Source organism: Garra rufa, chromosome 11, assembly GCF_049309525.1.
Source record: "Garra rufa chromosome 11, GarRuf1.0, whole genome shotgun sequence".
NCBI lineage: Eukaryota > Metazoa > Chordata > Actinopteri > Cypriniformes > Cyprinidae > Garra > Garra rufa.
In genome coordinates, this window is record NC_133371.1 from 36,200,869 (window position 1) to 36,221,112 (window position 20,244).

Here is a 20,244-nt window from a genome sequence, read left to right on the forward strand (position 1 = left end):
CATTTCCTTAAACTAAAAGTGTTAGTTAAAAAAACAGAAATGGACATAGTTGGGAGGGATAGTATTCACTCCGATGCGACGGAGACAGAAAGACATGCTATCGTATGTAATGAATGAAGCGCAAAACCTCACGGCAACGCACATGAACGTTCTACGCATGCGCGTCAATCATCCACCCAGGCCCAGCATGGAGGCTTGTTGAACTCTGTGCCAGTGTGCTAAGGGCTGAGATTCTCTACTGCTGTGTGTGGATTCGTTACTCCTCTCAAGTTAGTGGAAGCTGATCATTAACAGTCATATGAATATACACACATTTGTTTTATTACGTTGTATTAACTTAACTTTATACCCCCTATCGCTTATCTTAATCCAACCCTCACACAACCTATTATGTAAAAATTTTTTTTACATAATATAAATAATTTAGTATGATTATTAAGCTGTTTTTTTATGACTGCTCTCTATCCACCTTTTTCTTCCCGTAAGGAAGAAGTGGGCGTGGCCATTTGTAAATTTCATTGATTTAGCTTGTTTTGCTGCTTGGTTTTGCAAATTGGTGTGTTATTCTTAAGTCATGGTTTTATGGTTCAGTTTGGCCAACCACAAACGCTTTTTGTTCCTCAGACAGTCTTTTGAACTCTTCTCCTTGATTTGTTATAACTTTTGGCAGTCTGTAGTACTCCAAATGTTTTTTCACGTTCCGACTGATAAGTACAGCCCAAAACATGACAACAATTGATCATTTTCAGCAGCAATAATCACTAAAATATGAGTTTTGTTCGGTTCAGTGGCATTGTTTACATTCAGTGCTGCCAATATGGCCGATTAATGGTGCATCATGAAAACACTTCAAGAAGTCTCACCCATTGGCTTACTTTTGCACTGAAGAAAAAGGCAGATAGTATAGATCATATAAGTTTTTACTCTTCTTTTGAAGCCAAAACCAGCCAGCACATAGCCTAGAGATACTAAAATCTAAATTAATATAGAAACTGTATTAATGAGGGCCTCACACCAATGCATTATACTGTACTTTCATGCTTAAATCTAACCCTCATACATCTGAACATTATTATGATCATGTATGAGCTTTTCAAAGTGTGAAGATTAAGTAAAATGTCATTCTGTGATGAACATGTGTAGTATTTGTAATAATAATTAAACTAGAATTGGTCAAATGTTTACCTCATGAGAATTATCTTTAAGTAATCTTGAAAAAGCCCAGGTTTGTTCATATGTGTAAAGGTCAGAGCATGTGAACTGCTATGTGAAGTTCACCACAAGATGGGTTTTTACAACCTAATTGTACATTGTCAATGTGTACAGTGCAGTCTCTAATGAGCAGGTGTAAACCGTGACAATGCACCTATTGTGCTGCAAAACCAACCTGCTTATGGTTTGTACATGCATGGGCCTGGCCTTTTTTCAATTCTGTTGTTCATGTGGAAGTTTGGTGCCAACTGAGCATGTAGAATTAAATGTGACATCATGTGGAGAGAAGTAAAAATTATAATTTATTTCATGAAGCGTAACTAATGTGCCAGTGATGTACTGAGTTATTTATATACTGCAATATTTGAATAGCTGTGGGTTTGTATTATTTGGTTTCCTAGCTTGCCTGTCACGATTCCTAATATGGACTTTTACTCTTACTATTAGTACTAATTCAGAATAATTCGGTTCTAAGTCTTAGCAAATGTTGCATAACAACTATTTGCATTGAAAGGTCATATTCTGTAGCTCTGTATGTCTCGTTAAACATGTTTCCAACAGGCACAGACACAACCTGAGAGAAGTGTTACCATTTTCAAACGAAAGCTTTCTCTGGCAGTAACCGTAGTCACTTTTTGTGGCAGCTCCAATCTGCAAGTTGAGGCATGAGGTTTCTGTATTTCTTTTCAGATGCTTCTTCTTTCTCCTTCCTTCATCTGCCACTGTCTGCTACAGCCCTATATGGTAAAAGTCTGTCACACTCAGTATACAGGAAATGGTGAAAACCTTAGCACCCACGCTCATGCAAACACGCTGTGTTCTCTGTGGTGCTCATTTGTGTTTATACTTAACCATAATACTGTTATCAATGAAACACATTGTTTGATAAGAAACTGACAATTCACCCATTGTTAAATTTTTTCTATCTTTTATTTTTGTGTCTATCCTGTCTTTATGTGCGTATCATCACAACACATATGAGTGCTAATATTTCTCAGAGTGCCTTCAAGTGTGACTGATGCATGGCACCTGCATCTGGTTAAAAATATCAAGGGCTATGTGTTTAGTCTTAATTAGTGTACTGTCGCACACTCATTTTTGAATTAAAATGTAAATGAACTCCATGAAATATGAGGTCAAATATGTCAGATATGTTATTATAAGGGGTGTACTTGAGATTTCTAATTAGATAGTCATAATTAAACAGCCTGATAGTGTGGGACTATAAAAGTTGACCTTTTCTTTTGATCTTTGCGCTTGACCTTTTATCGCATTGTGTTTATCTCTGCATTGGATTGCAGGAAGTGTGCCTAATCAATAAATGAATAACTTTGTTGTCTAGCTCATTGACCCATATAGTAAAGAGCTGTTGCCCAATTAAATAGACATTTCTAGTGGGCTAATAGTTCTGGGAGATTTATTAATTTGTTTTTGGAATAATTAAATTGAGCCAGATACAGATGGGTTTTCTGGTTAGGGTGCTTCCTGTTTCAGTATTGAAATATTTTGTTGGTACCTGGTTAATGTTTATAGTCATTTATGAGGCCTTGTCAGTGCTGCGATCTCATGTTACTTTCCTTGATCTTTATTGGCAAAAAAATGGCATCAGTAAAAAATGTTTAGAAATGATGCAATAATTTGTAAAGAGGAAAGGAATAATAGTTGAATTCATAAAAATGACCCCATTCAAAAGTTTACATACACTTGATTCTTAATACTATGTTGTTACCTGAATGATCCACAGCTCTGTGTGTGTGTGTGTGTGTGTGTGTGTGTGTGTGTGTGTGTGTGTGTACCTGGTATTCGTCACGTTATGGGGACCAAATGTCCCCACAAGGATAGTAATACCAGTAAATTTTGACCTTGTGGGGACATTTCTTAGGTCCCCATGAGGAAACAGGATTATAAATCATGCACAATGAGTTTTTTTGAGGAAGTAAAAGTGTGCACAATCTCCTGTGAGGGCTAGGTTTAGGTGTAGGGTAGGTGTAGGGCGATAGTAAATGCGGTTTGTACAGTATAAAAACCATTACGCCTATGGAATGTCCCCATAAAACATGTAAACACAACATTATTCAACTTTTTTTTTTTGTATTTGAACCCTTTCCATCAATGATTTTGCGATCCATCTTTTCACACTGAGGACAACTGAGAGACTCATATGCAACTATTACAGAAGGTTTAAATGCTCACTGATAGGCTACTCCAGAAGGAAACACAATGCATTAAGAGCTGGGGGTGAAAACTTTTGAACAGATTGAAAATGTGTATATTTTTCTTATTTTGCCTAAATATCATGTTCTTTTCATTAAGTACTGCCCTTCAGAAGCTACAGAAGATAATTGCATGTTTCCCAGAAGACAAAATAAGTTAAATGTATTGGCTTTACATCTGAAGCCTCGGTGAGCGTGTGAACCTTCTGTAATAGTTGCATATGAGTCCCTCAGTTGTCCTCGGTTCAACTGTTCAGGACAAACAAGTCACTCATGAACAACTATCATAAAATAAACAAAAAACACAGTTCTAGATCATTCAGATAAAAACACAGTATTAAGAATCAAGTGCATGTAAACTTTTAAACAGGGTATTTTTTATGAATTCAGCTATTATTTTATGTAAAATATCTTATTCAGGTCAGGTATGATTTCTTTTATTTTGGTAAAATAATTAACATTTTGCAGATTCTGCAAGATGTATGAAAACTTATGACCTCAACTGTATTATTTTGATATACTGTATATTATATCTAGAAGCATATTATCTTTTTTTTTACAAATCTCCTAATAAAAAATATATAGTTAAAAAACAACTTTGAGGCGTTTTCCAGATTAGCATTTCTACAAAACAAACCATTATGAAGAAGCTCTTGAACATTCATGAGGGGGCTGAATCCAACCCACATCTCAACATATGGTCAGTGAATGCTGGGGGGCTCTTGTTCTAAAGAAGAGTGCATTATATTATTTTATAAATGTGTAAAAATATTGCTATTTTCAGATACCTCCAGAACTTTCAACATCTGTGGTCAGCAACATATGAGAAAATTGCAAGTTGTATTGTTGGAGCACAGTTGGTGACGAGAACCCTACCATTGGCCAGCAGGTTAGTGACAATCGAAGCACTGAGCCAGGTTTGGCTGGTTGGAGTGCATCTTGTTAGCTCATGACAATGGCAGCACTGTGCCAGAGCCTGAATGGTTCACAGGAACATTGCGAAGTGACCCATTCACTCACTCCCAATGGGCGCCCCTTTCTTGCCCCAGTTAAATCCCATCTTCCTCTTCCCCCAAAGCCGGACTCAACCAAACTAACCAGCACGTCATTGTTATTGTCATTGTCACTAGATTTCCTATACCCTTAGGCTCATATGTAAATGAAGGTGTTTGTATTTAAACAAATTTCCCTTGGCCAACACCTCCAAAACATGAGAAAACTCTATAAGGCGGCAAAACAGCAGATCGCTGTGGAAACCCTGCCCTCCACTTGGCTTCTTCCAAAAGAGAAAGCCATGAAAGGAGAACAAAATGCTGTGTTTGCTATCGACAGACTCCTCCTACACTTGATTTGACTTAATTGGCTATCAAAATAGATTTAATGGAAAACAGCCTTATGCCTGTAACAAATGTATTAGGTAATGTATGCAAATGACTAATTTGGTGACCAAAGATCTGACCTATACAAAAATTTGGAGTCTTAAAGGGTTAGTTCACCCAAAAATGAAAATTAGCCCATGATTTACTCAACCTCTAGGCATCCTAGGTGTATATGACTTCCTTCTTTCAGACAAATCCAATCGGAGTTATATTAAAAATTATCCTACCACTTCCAAGCTTTATAATAGCATAGGTGGGTGTTTCTCTTCATCAGTCCAAAACAAGTCCAATAAAGTGCATCCGTCTCGTGAAAACCAACGTTTGCTTACAGGAACAAAGGAAGCAAAGTTTCCTTACTTTAGCAAAGGAAAACCAGTCTCCTCTTGGTTTATATCGAAATCCTCTGACATTTGCCTTTACAAATCCTCGTTTTGAAGTTCTAATTCGTGACCAATTTTTTTGTTTTGATCTCTCCACGGCACATTCGCATTCAGCACTTTTGCGCGGCGTATTTTGTTTCTGGGTTTCTGGGTATGACCAGCCTGTTTCTGGGTATGACCAGCTGGTGCAAGCTAGATTAAAGTGATTATTATTTTTTAAATATATATTTTTTACAAAAATGCACTGATTTGCTAGTGCATCCATACATAATACATGGCTCCAGGGGGTGAATAAAGGCCTCCTGTCGCGAATTGATGCGTTTTTGTAAGAAAAAAATCCACATTTAAAGGTGCCATAGAATGCATCGATACAATATTTTAAATTGTACTCTAATATCTACATAGAAGGTAAATGGCATAGGAAAGGGCAAAAAATCTCCAGAAACAGTTTTAAAGGTCCATTTACAACCCTAGGATTTGTCGTTAGAATGAAATGCTCTGTTATTACCTTATTTGGAAGGTTCATGAATAATAATGATGAGCTCTGCTCTGATTGGCTATTTTTTTACAGAGTGGCTAATTTCAGTAGCTTGCACATAGAGGAAAATATATATTTAATCACGGAGCCCAAGCCACTATTATTATGCGGATCATTGAAACTGCCATTTTGAATGCACAATCGTTTTACTTTTGAGATTTGCAATTGCACGTGTCCTGTGTAAATTTATACTACAGCGGCAGAACTTGCCACATATTTTACAAGTTTAGATGCTTGTTATTGATGCTCAGAAGCTATAAATAATTCACTACTCTATCTCTCCTACTCTGTTTAAGTGGTAAGTGAAATCTAATGTACTGCAATGTAACAGGCTACTGCTAGCAAGAAGCTTACCGTTATTTAGCTGATCGCCTTATTTGTTTTCCTTGCCTTTCTGAGTACAGACACCAACCCATCCCTGCACTTAACATCTCCTGCACAACCTGAAACATAACATTTATTCCCGTGATCTGCCATTTTCGCTATTGTCCTTGCTTTGTTTTTTTTTTTTCACAATAGCCAACCTGCAGAACTACTGATGATTGGGCTATGCAAATGTTGGGGGCGTGAGTATTAATGATTGCGACTATAGCGTCATAGTCACTGTTATGTTAGGATTAGCCTATTTTTTAGTGCTCTTTTGCAAACACATCTGATTTATATAAGAAGGAGGAAACAATGGTGTTTGAGACTCACGGTATGTTAAGTCATGTGATATAGCCATATACACTAAGGATCCCTGGAGGATGAGTAAATCATGGGCCAATTTAAATTCTAGGGTGAACTAACCATTTAACATTGAAACACTAGTGTGCATTTCTCTTTTGTAATAGTTATCCCAAAACAATCATCACATGACTTGAGTAATGTGCGTGGGGTATGAAATATGCTTGAACTGAGAGGCCTCTGGAATGCAGGAAGGATCCGAGCAGAATAGCTGGCAGTGACTTCCTTGTGAACAAGACGCCAAAGAATCTTCAGAAACATGTCCACACACACACGCACAGCATTTTTGCACTCAAACACACATTCTGTGTGACAGCGAGTTGTAGAAAAGCAAGCGAGCGGGTTGTCAGAACACGTATATTTCTCGGAGCCCCATAAACAGGCGGGGAGATAAAGATAAGCACTGGCCTGGCTGGCTGCCTGACTGACTGACTGTGTGTTTGTGTGGCTTAAACAGGACATTCTTGATGACAAGATCAATACAAAGACCGTTCCTTGGTGCAAGGAGAGACTAATTAACATTCACATGTAATTTATCTCATTAAAGTAGTCCCCAAAGTCACTCAGCAACACCTGCTACTCCAGCTATTCCTGCTAGGATCTGTTACAAACATACAGGTAATAGGTGCAATGTGGCTGCTAGCTTATTTAAGCATGTTGCTAAGTGGTTTCTAGGTTGTTACTTATTTGGCAAAACATCAAAAAAGCCTAACCACAAGTATGGATGTAATTAAGATATAATTCTAGGCCAATAACTGAAGAATAGATATTGCAATTCCATTGCATTTTGTCTAAATTAATTAATTAAGAATTAAGAATTATAATCATTTTTACATTTGAAAATAATTACATTTAACAATGCTATCAATTTATTAATGTTTTTAAATATTAACTTTATGTGAGTGTTAGATGATGGTAAATTTACATTACTGTTTATATATATATTATATGTAAAAACAGTAATATAAGTTTTTTGTCATTATCATTTTATAATTATTTATTTTATATATATTTTTTATTACATTTCTTTATATAATATAAAGCATTTCTTTTGTCTTGTCTTAATTAAAAAGGTAAAAATAAAAGTAATGCCTTTAAAACTCTTGAAAAAACCTTTTTGAAGTAAAACATAGGAAAAATGCCTCTTATATATTTTAGGACAATAAAGTAAAAACAGTAATATTTTAAAATATTATAATATAAAAATATATTATAAAAATAATATATAAATATATATTTTAAAAAGTTTCTAGTGCTTACCAAGGCTGGATTTATTTGATCAAAAACACAGTAAAAACTAATATTCTGAAATATTATTTTACATTTAAAATATTTGTTTTCTGTTTCAATATATTTTAAAATATAATTTATTCCTGTGATGGCAAAGCAGAAATCATTGTAATATGTTGATTTAGTGCTCAAGTGTGTCTTATTATTATCTATGTTGCTTAATATTTCTTTGAAAATGAGCATGTGCAGTAGAATGAAATAATACTGACTTCCACCAATGCATTAAAAATGTCTAACATTTTTTACAAGTAAATACTCATCTCTCCTAATGTTCATACAGGTCAAACAGCACAGAATGAGTTACATGCCAAAGTTTAATACTAACGATGCTAAGCTCTACTGACCTAATTTAACCAACTATTAAGACAACACAAACACACAGACCTTTCACAGGCCCCAATTTCATAATCTACATTCCTGCCTCACGTCTCTCTGTGCCACCAAAACTCAGCGTCATAAAAGCAGCCTGGAAGAAGCTTATAGATTATGGATTAAGCAATTATGCAGTTGGGGACACATCTGTTGGACTAAATGCAAGGCACAGAAAGTAGGAAGAAAGAAATGGGGGGAGGAAGAAAGACGAAAAGAGGTTAAAACAGAGGGGAAAGGGGGGTGGCAAATGTTTTGGGGGGCCATTATTGACAGGCTTTGGAGCAGAGCAGCTTGGTGTGAGGCAGCCTGACCACAGTGGCCATGACAACCCCTGGGATTCCCCTATAAGCCCTCTGGGATTGTTAGCATTCGTGCAGAAGAGTGTTATGCCAAGCAGCTTGCATTACCTAAGCAATGTTTAAAGGAACACTCCACTTTTTTTGGAAAAAACTACTGTGCCTGCTGCGTCCATATTACAGCAGCAAACTTCCTTGACTATTACACTGGAATGGGAGTGTAGTTCCTAATCTTATCGGCCTAGAAAATCACAGCTTTACATTTTCCGCCGGTATTAGTACACGATATAACTACGGAAGAGTCAAGTTTTGAACAGGACAAATATCGAAACCTGTTGGTCATTTTTGAATGCAATGCTATATTGGTCTAATAGGATTCAATGATCTATGCTAAGCTATAAACTGAGACAAACTCAGATTTCAGACAAAAAAGTCAGATGCAAACTCAGAATTTTGAGTTCGATTTAAACTCAAAATTGCAAAAAAAGTAATTTTTACATTTTGTCTCAGCAATATCAGTCTACATGTTGCAATTCAGTTTTCATTTTTGTTCCTACCACAAAATAAAAAGGTAATTGCATTTTTTTTAAATAAATGTCAGAACTGCAAGTCCAAATTGAGATATAAACTAAGAATTGCAGGTGAGAATTGTGAATATAAATTCTGAATTTAGAGAAAAAAAACTCAGAATTGTGAATTATAAACTAAAAAAGGCAATTGCAGTTGTTGCAAGTCTGAATTTTGAGTATAAATTCTACATTTAGAGAATAAATTCTGAATTGAGATATAAACAGAATTTCAAGATTTAAACTCAGAATTGCCATAAAAAATCTGAATTTTTACTTTTTCTACATCTTACAATTCTTTTTTTTAGTTTCTGCCACAAAATAAAAAAGGTAATTGCAAAAAAAAAAATCTGAATTGCGAAAAACTAAGTCCAAATTGAAATATAAACTCAGACAAACTCAGATTTCAGACAAAAACATTAGCTTCAAAATCCAGAGAAGAAAAAAAAACACACAATTGCAAGATTTAAACTCTTGAATTGTGTATAATAAACCCAGACCTGCAAGAAAAGAATTACAGAATTTTTACTTTTTCTCAGGAATGTTTTTCTGCCACAAAAAAAGGTAAATGCAAATGTTTTTTTTAAAAAAAATGAAAGTCAGAATTGCAAGAAACAAAATCTGAATTGAGATATAAACTCAGAATTGTGAGTCACAATTGTTTTGTTTTTAATCTATGACAGAAACAAAGCAAATATAACGCATAAGGACAAAATCTTTTATTCTGACATGATTGCTTTTGTGGCCATCTTATTTTTTGTCTAGGCAATTTTGTTTTAAAGGAAGATCCACATGTTGTATTTTTCAAGCTAAATAAAAAAATTATCTGGTTTGTTTGCTGGACAAAAATGGCACATTCTGCCTTATGATTGGTCAGATTGCCTGTCAATCTAAATCTCTGTGAAGGGTTAACTACAACATGATGACTTGCAATTGTACATAAATTCTGAGAAGTCAGAATTGTGAGATATAAATATATGAAAAGTTATAAGAAAAAAATGAGATAAATTGCAAAACCTTTTATTTTCATAATTCATAGCAAAAAAAAAAATAAAAAATGTGAGATGTAAATGAAAGAATTGCAACATAAACTGACAGAAGTGTGAATATAAACTCTGAATTCAGAATTGTGAGATATAAACTCAGAATATAGCCAGAAAAAAAAAAAACAATTGCATGACAAACTCATATTTCTGACAAGAAAATGAGTCGCAAACTCAGAATTCAGAGAATAGTCATAATTGCAAGATTTAAACTCAGAATTGTGGGTTTATGTCTTGTGATTTTTAGTTTTTTTTTTTCTCAGAAATCTCTACAGAAATCTCTAATTCTACATCTTGCAGTTAATTTTTTTCTGCCACTAAGTAAGAAAGGTAATTGCAATTTAGAAAAAAAAAGTCAGAATTTCCAGAAACAAAGTCCGAAATTAGATAAAAACTGCGATGAAAAAAGTTAATGTGCTTCAATATCAAAGAGTAATCACAAACAAAGCAAGGACAAAACTTCTTGAAAAAACAACAATTTTATTCTGACATGATTGCTTTTGTGACCATCTTATTTCTTGTCTTGGCTCCGGAGGCAATTTTATTGTAAAGGAAGATCCACAGGCTATATTTTTAAAGCAAATAAAACCTACGTTTTAATTTTAAAAAAAAAGAAAAATTACATTCTTGGGTATTTTAATTTAAACCAAAACGAAGGCTACACTAGAGAAATGACTGCTCCTTGGTTGGGTGGAGAGTGCGAAACAGCCAATCAGAGCTACGAGATCCTTTAAGACTCCACCCCCTGCATGCAAGTTAGCCAGTCACAGTGCAGTGTCTGCAAACACACACATACACAAATGCACACATTCCATGATGTCTTTCTCTCCATGGGAGATTGAGACAGTAAACACAGTGGTCTGTATTCAGCGGGGAGATGTAGATTCATAATAAACCCCTGGGAAAACAATGCTGGACTCGTATGCTCTCCATTGATTATGAAAGCGTATCACAGTGATGACAACTCTGAGCCAAATGGAGCATCGTCAGAAACTACAGTTACAAAAACGCCCCTGAAGAACAAGATAACCTCATAGCACTAGTAGAGATGACTTTGAGATGATGCACAGTACAGTAGATAGATAAATCAACCATGGCCAGACTGGCAAAAGGGGTGAGGTATGTATATTTATGTTTGTTTGTCTGTGTGTATGTGTATGTTTGTGTGTGCCTGTGCGTGTGTATGAGATGACGTTGGAAACCCGCCCCCAAGTTCTATTCGGCCTGGGCGTCGTAGTTGGCCCCGCCGGCCTTTTTCAGCTCGGTGCGGAGATAATCCTCCTCCAGCTCTCTGGGATCGCTGATCATAAACTCCTTGGCAAAGTTCTGCATGGAAAAAAGGAGGGAAACACTATGAGTGATGAAGGGACGGGCGCGTTTGCATGAACGCCCCGATTTGTTTACAGTGAAAAAGAACTCGAAATCTGCTTGTCTGGGTGTGTCGAAATTTGTACGTCCGAGTCGGAGAGTTTGCATGTGGAATTAAAGAAAGAAAACCCACCTGCACGATATCTTTTACCAGTGTCTTGTCAGTGCTAATCTTGGCTCTTTGCAGTCCGCTGACGTTTTCGCCAATCCAGGTGATGAGGGTGAACTTGGCACGCTTGCTCATCGCATCGCCTGTCGTGATCCTTACAAAACCGAAGAGACGGTTGTCATCTGAGAGTCAAAGAGAAAGAAAGCTTTAACAAAGTGTGGCATTTTCTTGACAGCTGCTTGTTTATTTTAGGACTGTTAAAGGAGAAGTTACTCAGCCCCATGTCTTTCTTTCTTCAGTCGTAAAGAAATTATGTTTTTTGAGGAAAACACTTCAGGATTTCTCTCCATATAGTGGATTTCTATGGTGCCCATGAGTTTGAACTTCCAAAACAGTTTAAATGCAGCTTCAAAGGGCTCTAAATGACCCCTAATGAGGAAGAAGGGTCTTATCTAGTGAAACAATCAGTTATTTTCTAAAAGAATTGACTATTTATATACTTTTTAACCTTAAGTGCTCATCTTGTCTAACTCTGCGTGTATTCTGGTTCAAGACAGTTAGGGTAGGCCGAAAAACTACATCGCTGCAGAAGACCCAGAACAGTCCCAGTGTTTACAGAGTGAACATGCAAAGATGATCAAACATCCTTTACATAAAAAGGTAAAACAGCGATGTAGGGCAATTCTGAAGTTGGAGAAGAAAAAAAAAGATTGGAGTTTTCTCAACATAGCTCTGACAAGCAGAGCTAGACAAGATGAGCATTTGAGGTTGAAAAGTATATAAATTGACAAATCACAAATTCTTTTTAGAAAATAAATTATCGTTTTGCTAGATGAGACCCTTCTTCCTCGGCTGGGATCGTTTAGAGCCTTTTGAACTGCATTTTGGAAGTTCAAACTTTGCGGGCACCATAGAAGTCCACTATATGGAGAGAAATCCTGAAATGTTTTCCTCAAAAAACTAAATTTCTTTACGACTGAAGAAAGAAAGACATGAACGTCTTGGATGAGAAAGGGGTGAGTAAACTATCTGTACATTTTTGTTCTGGAAGTGAACTTCTCCTTCAATTGATTAAAATGTTAGGGATAGTTCATACTAATATGAAAATTCTGTCATTAATTACCTTGATTTCGTTCTAAGTGACAAGAATACTTTTTGTGTGCAAAGAAAACAAAAATAACGTCTTTATTTAACAATGTCTTCGACACACGTTCAAGAGGGTAATTAACATTTTAATAATTTATTGATAAACTAGTCTTTGTTTTCAACTTAGGAGATGAAGTCAGCGACACTGACTTGTCATCTCTGCAGTAGTGATGCACCTGTTTGCATGTTTTATACAGATTACATAATCTGAGAATATTCGTTTTCCATTTGAATTGGTTCATTTGAAAGTGGACATTTTGCTCTCTATGAATATATTTTAATGTCTAGGCAAGTATACACAGAGTTTCAGTTTTTTTTTTTTCTTGATGCGTTCAAGTTCACAGAGACCGAGACGGCAGAAAGCACATTTGCTTTTATTATTTTACAATATCGCAATCTATTGTTGTTACTGTGAGTGCACACAAAGAAAGATGTATTGCTCTGATCTGTATGACCAAAAATGACGGAGTATTTTAAGAGCAAGTGACCGCACTGGCGCCTCCATCTGTCATGCAGTGAGCATGCTACTATTTAGCTTCCACACTCAATAGCGCACATTTTTCTATTTTAGCATTAGATAGAGTGGGCAGAGTGAAGCTGCTACTACTTACATATTTCAAATGATAAGCCATATTTGAGGTCGACGAATGATAGGCGAGTGTTTGAATGTCCTGCCCAAATGACATAGACTAACCGTTAACATCTGTGCATCATGGACTGGGTGACTTTGTGAAAATGTTTTTTTTTTGTTTTTTTTTCTGCGACTAATAAAATTTTGGTCTACCAAGCCTCTTCTGGTTGACTAATGGTCAGTTGACTATAGGGGGCAGCCCTAGTCCCTACTAACTTTCTGGTTCTTGAAAATGTCAGTTGCGTTGCTGTCAATGCAGGCGCAAAGAAAACAAAAACAACAACTTTATTCAACAATTTCTTCACTTTCATGTCAGTCTTCGACGCACGTTCCCAAGAGTATGTGAAAAAGACTAATAAAGTCATTATTTACAAAAAGTATTGTCGTACCTTCATAAAATTATGGTTGAACCATTGGACTACTTTACTGATGTCCTTACTACCTTCCTGGGCCTTGAACATGTCAGTTATTTTGCTCTCTATACAGGATCAGAAAGCACTTGGATTTAATCAAAAATATCTTAATTTGTGTTCCAAAGATGAACGAAGGTCTTACGAGTTTGGAACGACATGAAAGTGAATAATTTATGACAGAATTTTCATTTTTTGATGAACCATCGTTTCAGGTTAATTAATTATGCAAAACATTTGCTGAGACAAGACCCCAACTAAACCGAAGATAAATCAGACGTTACTCTGGCAGACAGGAAAATCATTAAAGATACATTATAAAAATGGCTTTAGAAGTCAAGATTTTGAGTTACTTATTTATTGGATTTCTTGACATTGAATAATAACTATACAGATAATTCGACTTATTCGCCTCAATAAAATCCCAACAAATTACATTACAAAAAAGCAGTAACATAACACAAAGAGCAAGTTGTCATCTGTCTAAAAACAATTCTCTGTATGCCTGTGGTTTGTAATTCGTTTCACTTTCATAATCTGACCTTTTCTAGTAAAACAGGACATTTAAAAGCAAACTGAGAGGCGGAGCCATTGTGCCTTGGGGGGAGGAGTTAAATAGCAAGCAGGATTTATGATGTCAGCTGAAGGGGCGGAGCAAACGAATACTTTTTGATAAAAGGCATTTTTTTATTTGGAATAACACACATCAGTGAATTTAAAGTAAATACAATGAGGTTTGATTTCACCTTGAACATCCAGTTTAGCCGAACTTTGTTTGTTTAATAACAAGGACGCATTTGGATTCGACTGAACACTGTCTCCATTGTAGCGAGTGTTTTGAATCTACACTATTGCATTGTTTTCCTTTCCAGAGAAAGACGTCATGATATGAAATGCAATCTGAGAGCATCACGTGCGAGCGACGGACAAGGCTGAGAAATTTAAGCTCTATGACATCATACGGCATAAACAACAAGGAATAGAGAAAGTGGGTGAGGACAGGAGGCGATCTAGTTTACAGACTCCATTGATAAGGGTGATTTACGGTGTAATAGTTTATCTGTAACGCTCCCTGTCGCTCTCAGCTTAACAGCTGGCCACTTCCTCCCAAATGTGCTACAACTGCATTGCAGTGGCACTGGGACTAGAGTCAAAGATAACATCAATTACACTTAACTGTGGCATGCCTCTGTTTAGACACTGACTATCAGAGAGTATATTATGCGGAAGAAAGCTTTTGTTAAACCATGTCAATCAGTGGTGCACACCTTTGCACTTTGATCTTTATGGATCTGTGAAGACAGTTTAGAAACATCCATTATATCCCTAATAATAATAAACATACACACACACACACACACACACACACACACACACACACACACACACACACACACACACACACGTAAATGGCTGCTAGGAACCAAAGGCCATTAAGCTCTTGTTCCGACTTTTATCGTGTATAATTTAGTGTTTCAATACAATCTTACTAGGACTTTACTGGAACACAAACCCTCAGGTGAATTCCCTTGGCTCTACTTGATGATATCTGGTTTTCTGTTGTTGATTAACTGGGCTTAAGGTTTAAGAAGCTAAGTCAGGGAACCATGGGTAATACTGTCAGTTGTATTTGGCACATTGGCTGTTCAAGTTTCAAGAGCAAAGTGGATGATGAATTCAAGTCACATTATAGAGACCTCTGCTGTATTTCAACAGAACTGAAACCTTGAACAAACCACATTTAGGAAGTGAGCGGCGTCTGTCATGCGTCAACATGCCAATTGAACAGTGGGAAATCATGGACTCTAGTAAAAAGTATTTTTTTTGCGATAGTGTGAAAACACAGTGAAACATTGACATTTGTGCGATGTGGCAATGCTTCCACACACTTCTACTTCCTCTTGCGTGCGAGTGAGCGGCATTTTCTGAAGAACCCGCTTCCAGAAAGTCAGCGTTTTTGTGCTGACTACATGTGTACTGTACTTCCAGGTTGCCAGGCTGTAATGATGCAGCACAACGAAATATTTCAAACATTATATCACCTAAAACACAAGCTTTAGATTTTGCAAACTTTATCTGGAACAAAACGTGTCTTGCTCTATAATTTTGAGTCACTCTGACCCAGAAACCCATTTTGAGTTCTGTGCACGAAAGTAAAAAGTAAGGAGCAGATCACTCTATCACATCTCTATCATATAAAACATTTAAGTAATTCATAATGCTACTGTACTGACTGACACTTTATGATATCTTCTTATATTTCCATTTTGTTAGAAAAGATTAGTCTCAAGGAACTTCCAAAATAATAAATGAATGCTATGGCACAAATCTTTTCTGTTTGCAAAAAAAGTAGACTAAAGAATTCTTTATCAATTACAGTGCTTATACGCTCCACATAGGAAGACATCCTTGGTCATCTGTCAAAGAGCAGTGCCGGAAGCCAAGGTATTGCAACACATCTACAAGTTTACATCTGCTAGTTGCTGCACAATCTACTCACAGAGAATGAACTGTGCACCACGCCCAAATCTCTGTTCAATTAGAATTAGAGGCGAAAAATGACATCATTTTATTCCCTCAGTGGAGCTAGACAGTTATTTACAGTTATCAAATTCTGCGCTCAGTATAACATACTGATTTACCTCAACTCAACCGATCTCAAAAGTTACATTGAATGATTTCTGGTTGATTTCAAACACAAATGTGTTTATATTTGCTCAAATCTCTATTTGCTCTCATCAAACTTCCCACCAGTTGCTCGCCCTTGTGTCATGTCATCTAGGACAAGTATGAAACCATATTTGGTATTGTCTACCTTGGAAAATGAATGACTTCCTAGTGATGTGATGTGGAACTTAAAGGGCCAGATCACCCAAAAATGAAACTTCTGTTATCATTTATTCACAATCAGAACCTACCTCAGTCATTATTTACTTTTAATGAGGGTATTAGTCTTAAAGGCTTGAGTTTGTGGTACTATATGATGCCTCTTTCATTTTTGAGTGAGCTTTTCTTTTCACATTTTTTTTTTATTTCTGAATTAATTGCTATGCAATGTTCTCCCAACAATAATCAAAACGTAAATGGACAAGAAATGGACTCACCTGTACACTGACTCTTGAATTCTTCGTAGTCAGACCCATGACCAGCTGGTACAATGGTAGATCCATCATACTTAAAAGATGCCCTTTAAACAGCAAAATTAAAATTTTAACTTGTGTCAAATGCTAGCTGTGTCTCAAAATCTAGAGCAGCCTACCTATTCATTTTGCAGCCTAGGTAGGCTGCAAACTAGATTTTGACGCTCTTCCCCTTGTGTTACAAGACCCATCCCTACATGTTGCACCACATACTATCACTCAATCAATTAAAAAAGCGTTTAGGCTTTATATTTTTAACATTCTAAAGATTTAAAGGTTCTAATTGTTGAAACAACGCACTGAGTTCAGCCAGTACGCGCCAAACAGCATCTGTGGATGTGCGGCAAATCAAGGCTTCACTCACCAGCATATATCTGAGCTGTCGTCTCGCACCAGATTGTATGCTTCTCTGCAAGCCTCTTTGTCAATTCGCGTTGCCATTTCGACGATGCAAAGGGAGATAATGTATCTAAACGCTGGACAAAGCCGAGGGAGTGAGAGAAAATGCGGATAAATCCCAAAGTGCGGCAGCGGGGTTGCTGGTGTGGCGGGGAGGTCTCTTCTCTTAGTGGGATGGAGAGGCAACTAATTTCACGACTCGATTCATTTCCTATTGCCTTTTAATGGGCGTTAGTGATATTTGTCTGTCAGGTTGCTGTTCCAGTGAATCAGGGAGCTCACGCCGGCTTCTCGTCCTCCTAATGGCCAACCTGGGTATTGAGCTACATTAAATCCACCCAGTTTTGTTTCGTGATCTAACAGTTGGTCAGAGTTACTCTGCCATCTTGTGGACCTGGGTTGAGAACAATGGGTTGCTCTTTTCTTTTGTGTAATATTTGGATTACAAACGAGAAATCAAGCCTATTATAAGCGAAACGTACCAAGAAAGAGCAAATTTCATATATATACATTGCTCAAAAAATAAAGGGAACATTAAAATAACAAATCCTAGATCTGAATGAATAAAATATTCTTATTAAATACTTTGTTCTTTACATAGTTGAATGTACTGACAACAAAATCACACAAAAATTATCAATGAAAATCAAATTCATTAACCCATGGAGTCACACTCAAAATTGAAGTGAAAAAACACACTACAGGCTGATCCAACTTTGATGTAATGTCCTTAAAACAAGTCAAAATGAGGCTCAGTAGTGTATGTGGCCTCTACGTGCCTGTTTGACCTCCCTACAACGCCTGGGTATGCTCCTGATGAGGTGGCAGATGGTCTCCTGAGGGATCTCCTCCCAGACCTGGACTAAAGCATCCGCCAAATCCTGGACAGTCTGTGGTGCAACGTGGCGTTGGTGGATGGACCAAGACATGATGTCCCAGATGTGCTCAATTGGATTCAGGTCTGGGGAACAGGCGGGCCAGTCCATAGCATCAATGCCTTCATCTTGCAGGAACTGCTGACACACTCCAGCCACATGAGGTCTAGCATTGTCTTGCATTAGGATGAACCCAGGGCCAACCGCACCGGCATATGGTCTCACAAGGGGTCTGAGGATCTCATCTCGGTACCTAATGGCAGTCAGGCTACCTCTGGCCAGCACATGAAGGGCTGTGCGGCCCTCCAAGAAATGCCACCCCTCACCATTACTGACCCACTGCCAAACCGGTCATGCTGGAGGATTTTGCAGGCAGCAGAACGTTCTCCACGGCATCTTCAGACTCTGTCACGTGCTCAGTGTGAACCTGCTTTCATCTGTGAAGAGCACAGGGTGCCAGTGGCGAATTTGCCAATCTTGGTCCTGCACGGTGTTGGGCTGTAAGCATAACCCCCACCTGTGGATGTCAGGCCCTCATACCACCCTCATGGAGTCTGTTTCTGACCGTTTGAGCAGACACATGCACTCTGGCATGCTCTGGCAGTGCTCATCCTATTCCTCCTTGCACAAAGGCGGAGGCAGCAGTTTTAGGATTTTTTTGTTGTTGTTTAATGTTCTTTGAAAAATTCTCTTCTACTCACCAAGCCTGCATTTATTTGATCCAAAATACAGCAAAATCAGTAATATTGTGAAATATCTGTCATTCTAATATGCTGATTTGCTGTTCAAGGAAGGCTGTTTATTATTATTATCATTAATATTGAAAACAGTTGAGTACTATACAATAATTGGAGGGGGGGGGGGGGCATAGAAATAAATTGGTCAAAAGTGATGATAAAGACATTAATGACAAAGCTTTCTATGCCAGATACAGTGGTGTGAAAAAGTGTTGGTTTTTTATTTTTTATTTTTTTGCATGTTTGTCACACTTTAATGTTTCAGATCTTCAAACAAATTTAAATATTACTCAAAAATAACAAAAGTAAACACAACATGCAGTTTTTAAATGAAGGTTTTTTTATGAAGGGAAAACAAAATCCAAACCCACATGGCCCTGTGTGAAAATGACCCCACAACAACATCTAAAGTAGGGGAGAGCGGGGTAAGTAGTCACACGGGTAAGTTGTCACACTGTCCATAACTCCAATACTAGAGGCTTTATCTCAAAAATGAAATGGCCACTTTGTGTGAATTCTAATTCTATAGTCAACCTCCTGTTCACATGTGGTCAAGACTGCTCTAATCTGAGGTGAGCACAATTTTTATATTTTTTGACCTAAAAAGTAAAAACAAATCACTTTAAATTTTCTCCAGTACAACTTTGTTAGGTATAGATGTTAAAAATTATTATTTTGCACAAAATAGAGGAGACAGTAACGTGTCTTTTGATACTTTAGCTGACGTGCTATGTTGAGCTAACCCTGACATTTAGCCAACATTAGCATACATGTCAGTTTGGGGCAAGTTGTCTTATTGATTTTGGGGCAAGTCGTCACATGTTGAAAGGAAGAAAACGACACAAATGAGCAATTCCTACTGACACGCTCGTGAAGCAGCAACTAGAAATAGAAAAGAATAAGGCTGAATGAAGCAAAAAGCTATTTCAAAAGAAAGGGAAGCAAGGGGGAGGGGGGGGGGGGGGGGCTACGAAGAACAAGGCTGGTAAATGAAGAAAAATCATACAAAAGTCATCATCAGATGATGAAAAGTGCTTCTGCTTTGTCTGTGTGGAGCCATTTTCAAACAGTGTCCAAAAGAGACCTGGGTAAAATGTGTAAAATGCAACAAATGGGCCCATGATGCTTGCACCAGAATTGTGACTCTGAAGATGAGTCTGATTAATCAGATACAGGGCCTCTGTTTTGTTCAGAGGTTAAACGTATTATGTTAAGCCAGTTATTTGCAGCATTCCATTCAGTTATCATGGATTTGTGTACAAGCCAGAGAACATTTGAGTTTAAAGTTCAAAGTAAAGTTGTCTTGGCACTTAATGTTTTTATTGAATTGTGTATTGGACTGAAATAATTGTTTTTTGCCAAACTCTCTAGGCAAAATTGTTCATATTCCCAGTTTTGATTAGATTTTTACCAA

At 37.1% G+C, this 20,244-nt stretch overlaps 1 protein-coding gene across 1 annotated transcript; it reads right to left on the minus strand.

The window, feature by feature from the left end:
* Positions 1–10,475: 10,475 nt before the first annotated feature.
* cotl1 (coactosin-like F-actin binding protein 1) lies at positions 10,476–17,510 on the minus strand. Its single transcript, XM_073849972.1, has 4 exons — positions 17,184–17,510; positions 16,784–16,866; positions 11,517–11,674; positions 10,476–11,341 (listed from the first exon to the last, which is right to left on the minus strand). Exons 1-4 carry the CDS (start codon positions 17,258–17,260, stop codon positions 11,231–11,233), a joined length of 429 nt encoding a protein of 142 aa, XP_073706073.1. The 5' UTR covers positions 17,261–17,510; the 3' UTR covers positions 10,476–11,230.
* Positions 17,511–20,244: the final 2,734 nt, after the last annotated feature.

Bases quoted from the DNA above. Each gene is read 5' to 3' on its own strand.
- cotl1 (XM_073849972.1), bottom strand. From the start codon at position 17,260: ATGGCAACGCGAATTGACAAAGAGGCTTGCAGAGAAGCATACAATCTG. The intron at 16,867-17,183 runs GTGAGTGAAGCC...TGCTGTTTAAAG, and splicing joins GACAGCTCAGATATATGCTG to GGCATCTTTTAAGTATGATG. The intron at 11,675-16,783 runs GTGAGTCCATTT...TTTGACTCTCAG, and splicing joins ATTCAAGAGTCAGTGTACAG to ATGACAACCGTCTCTTCGGT.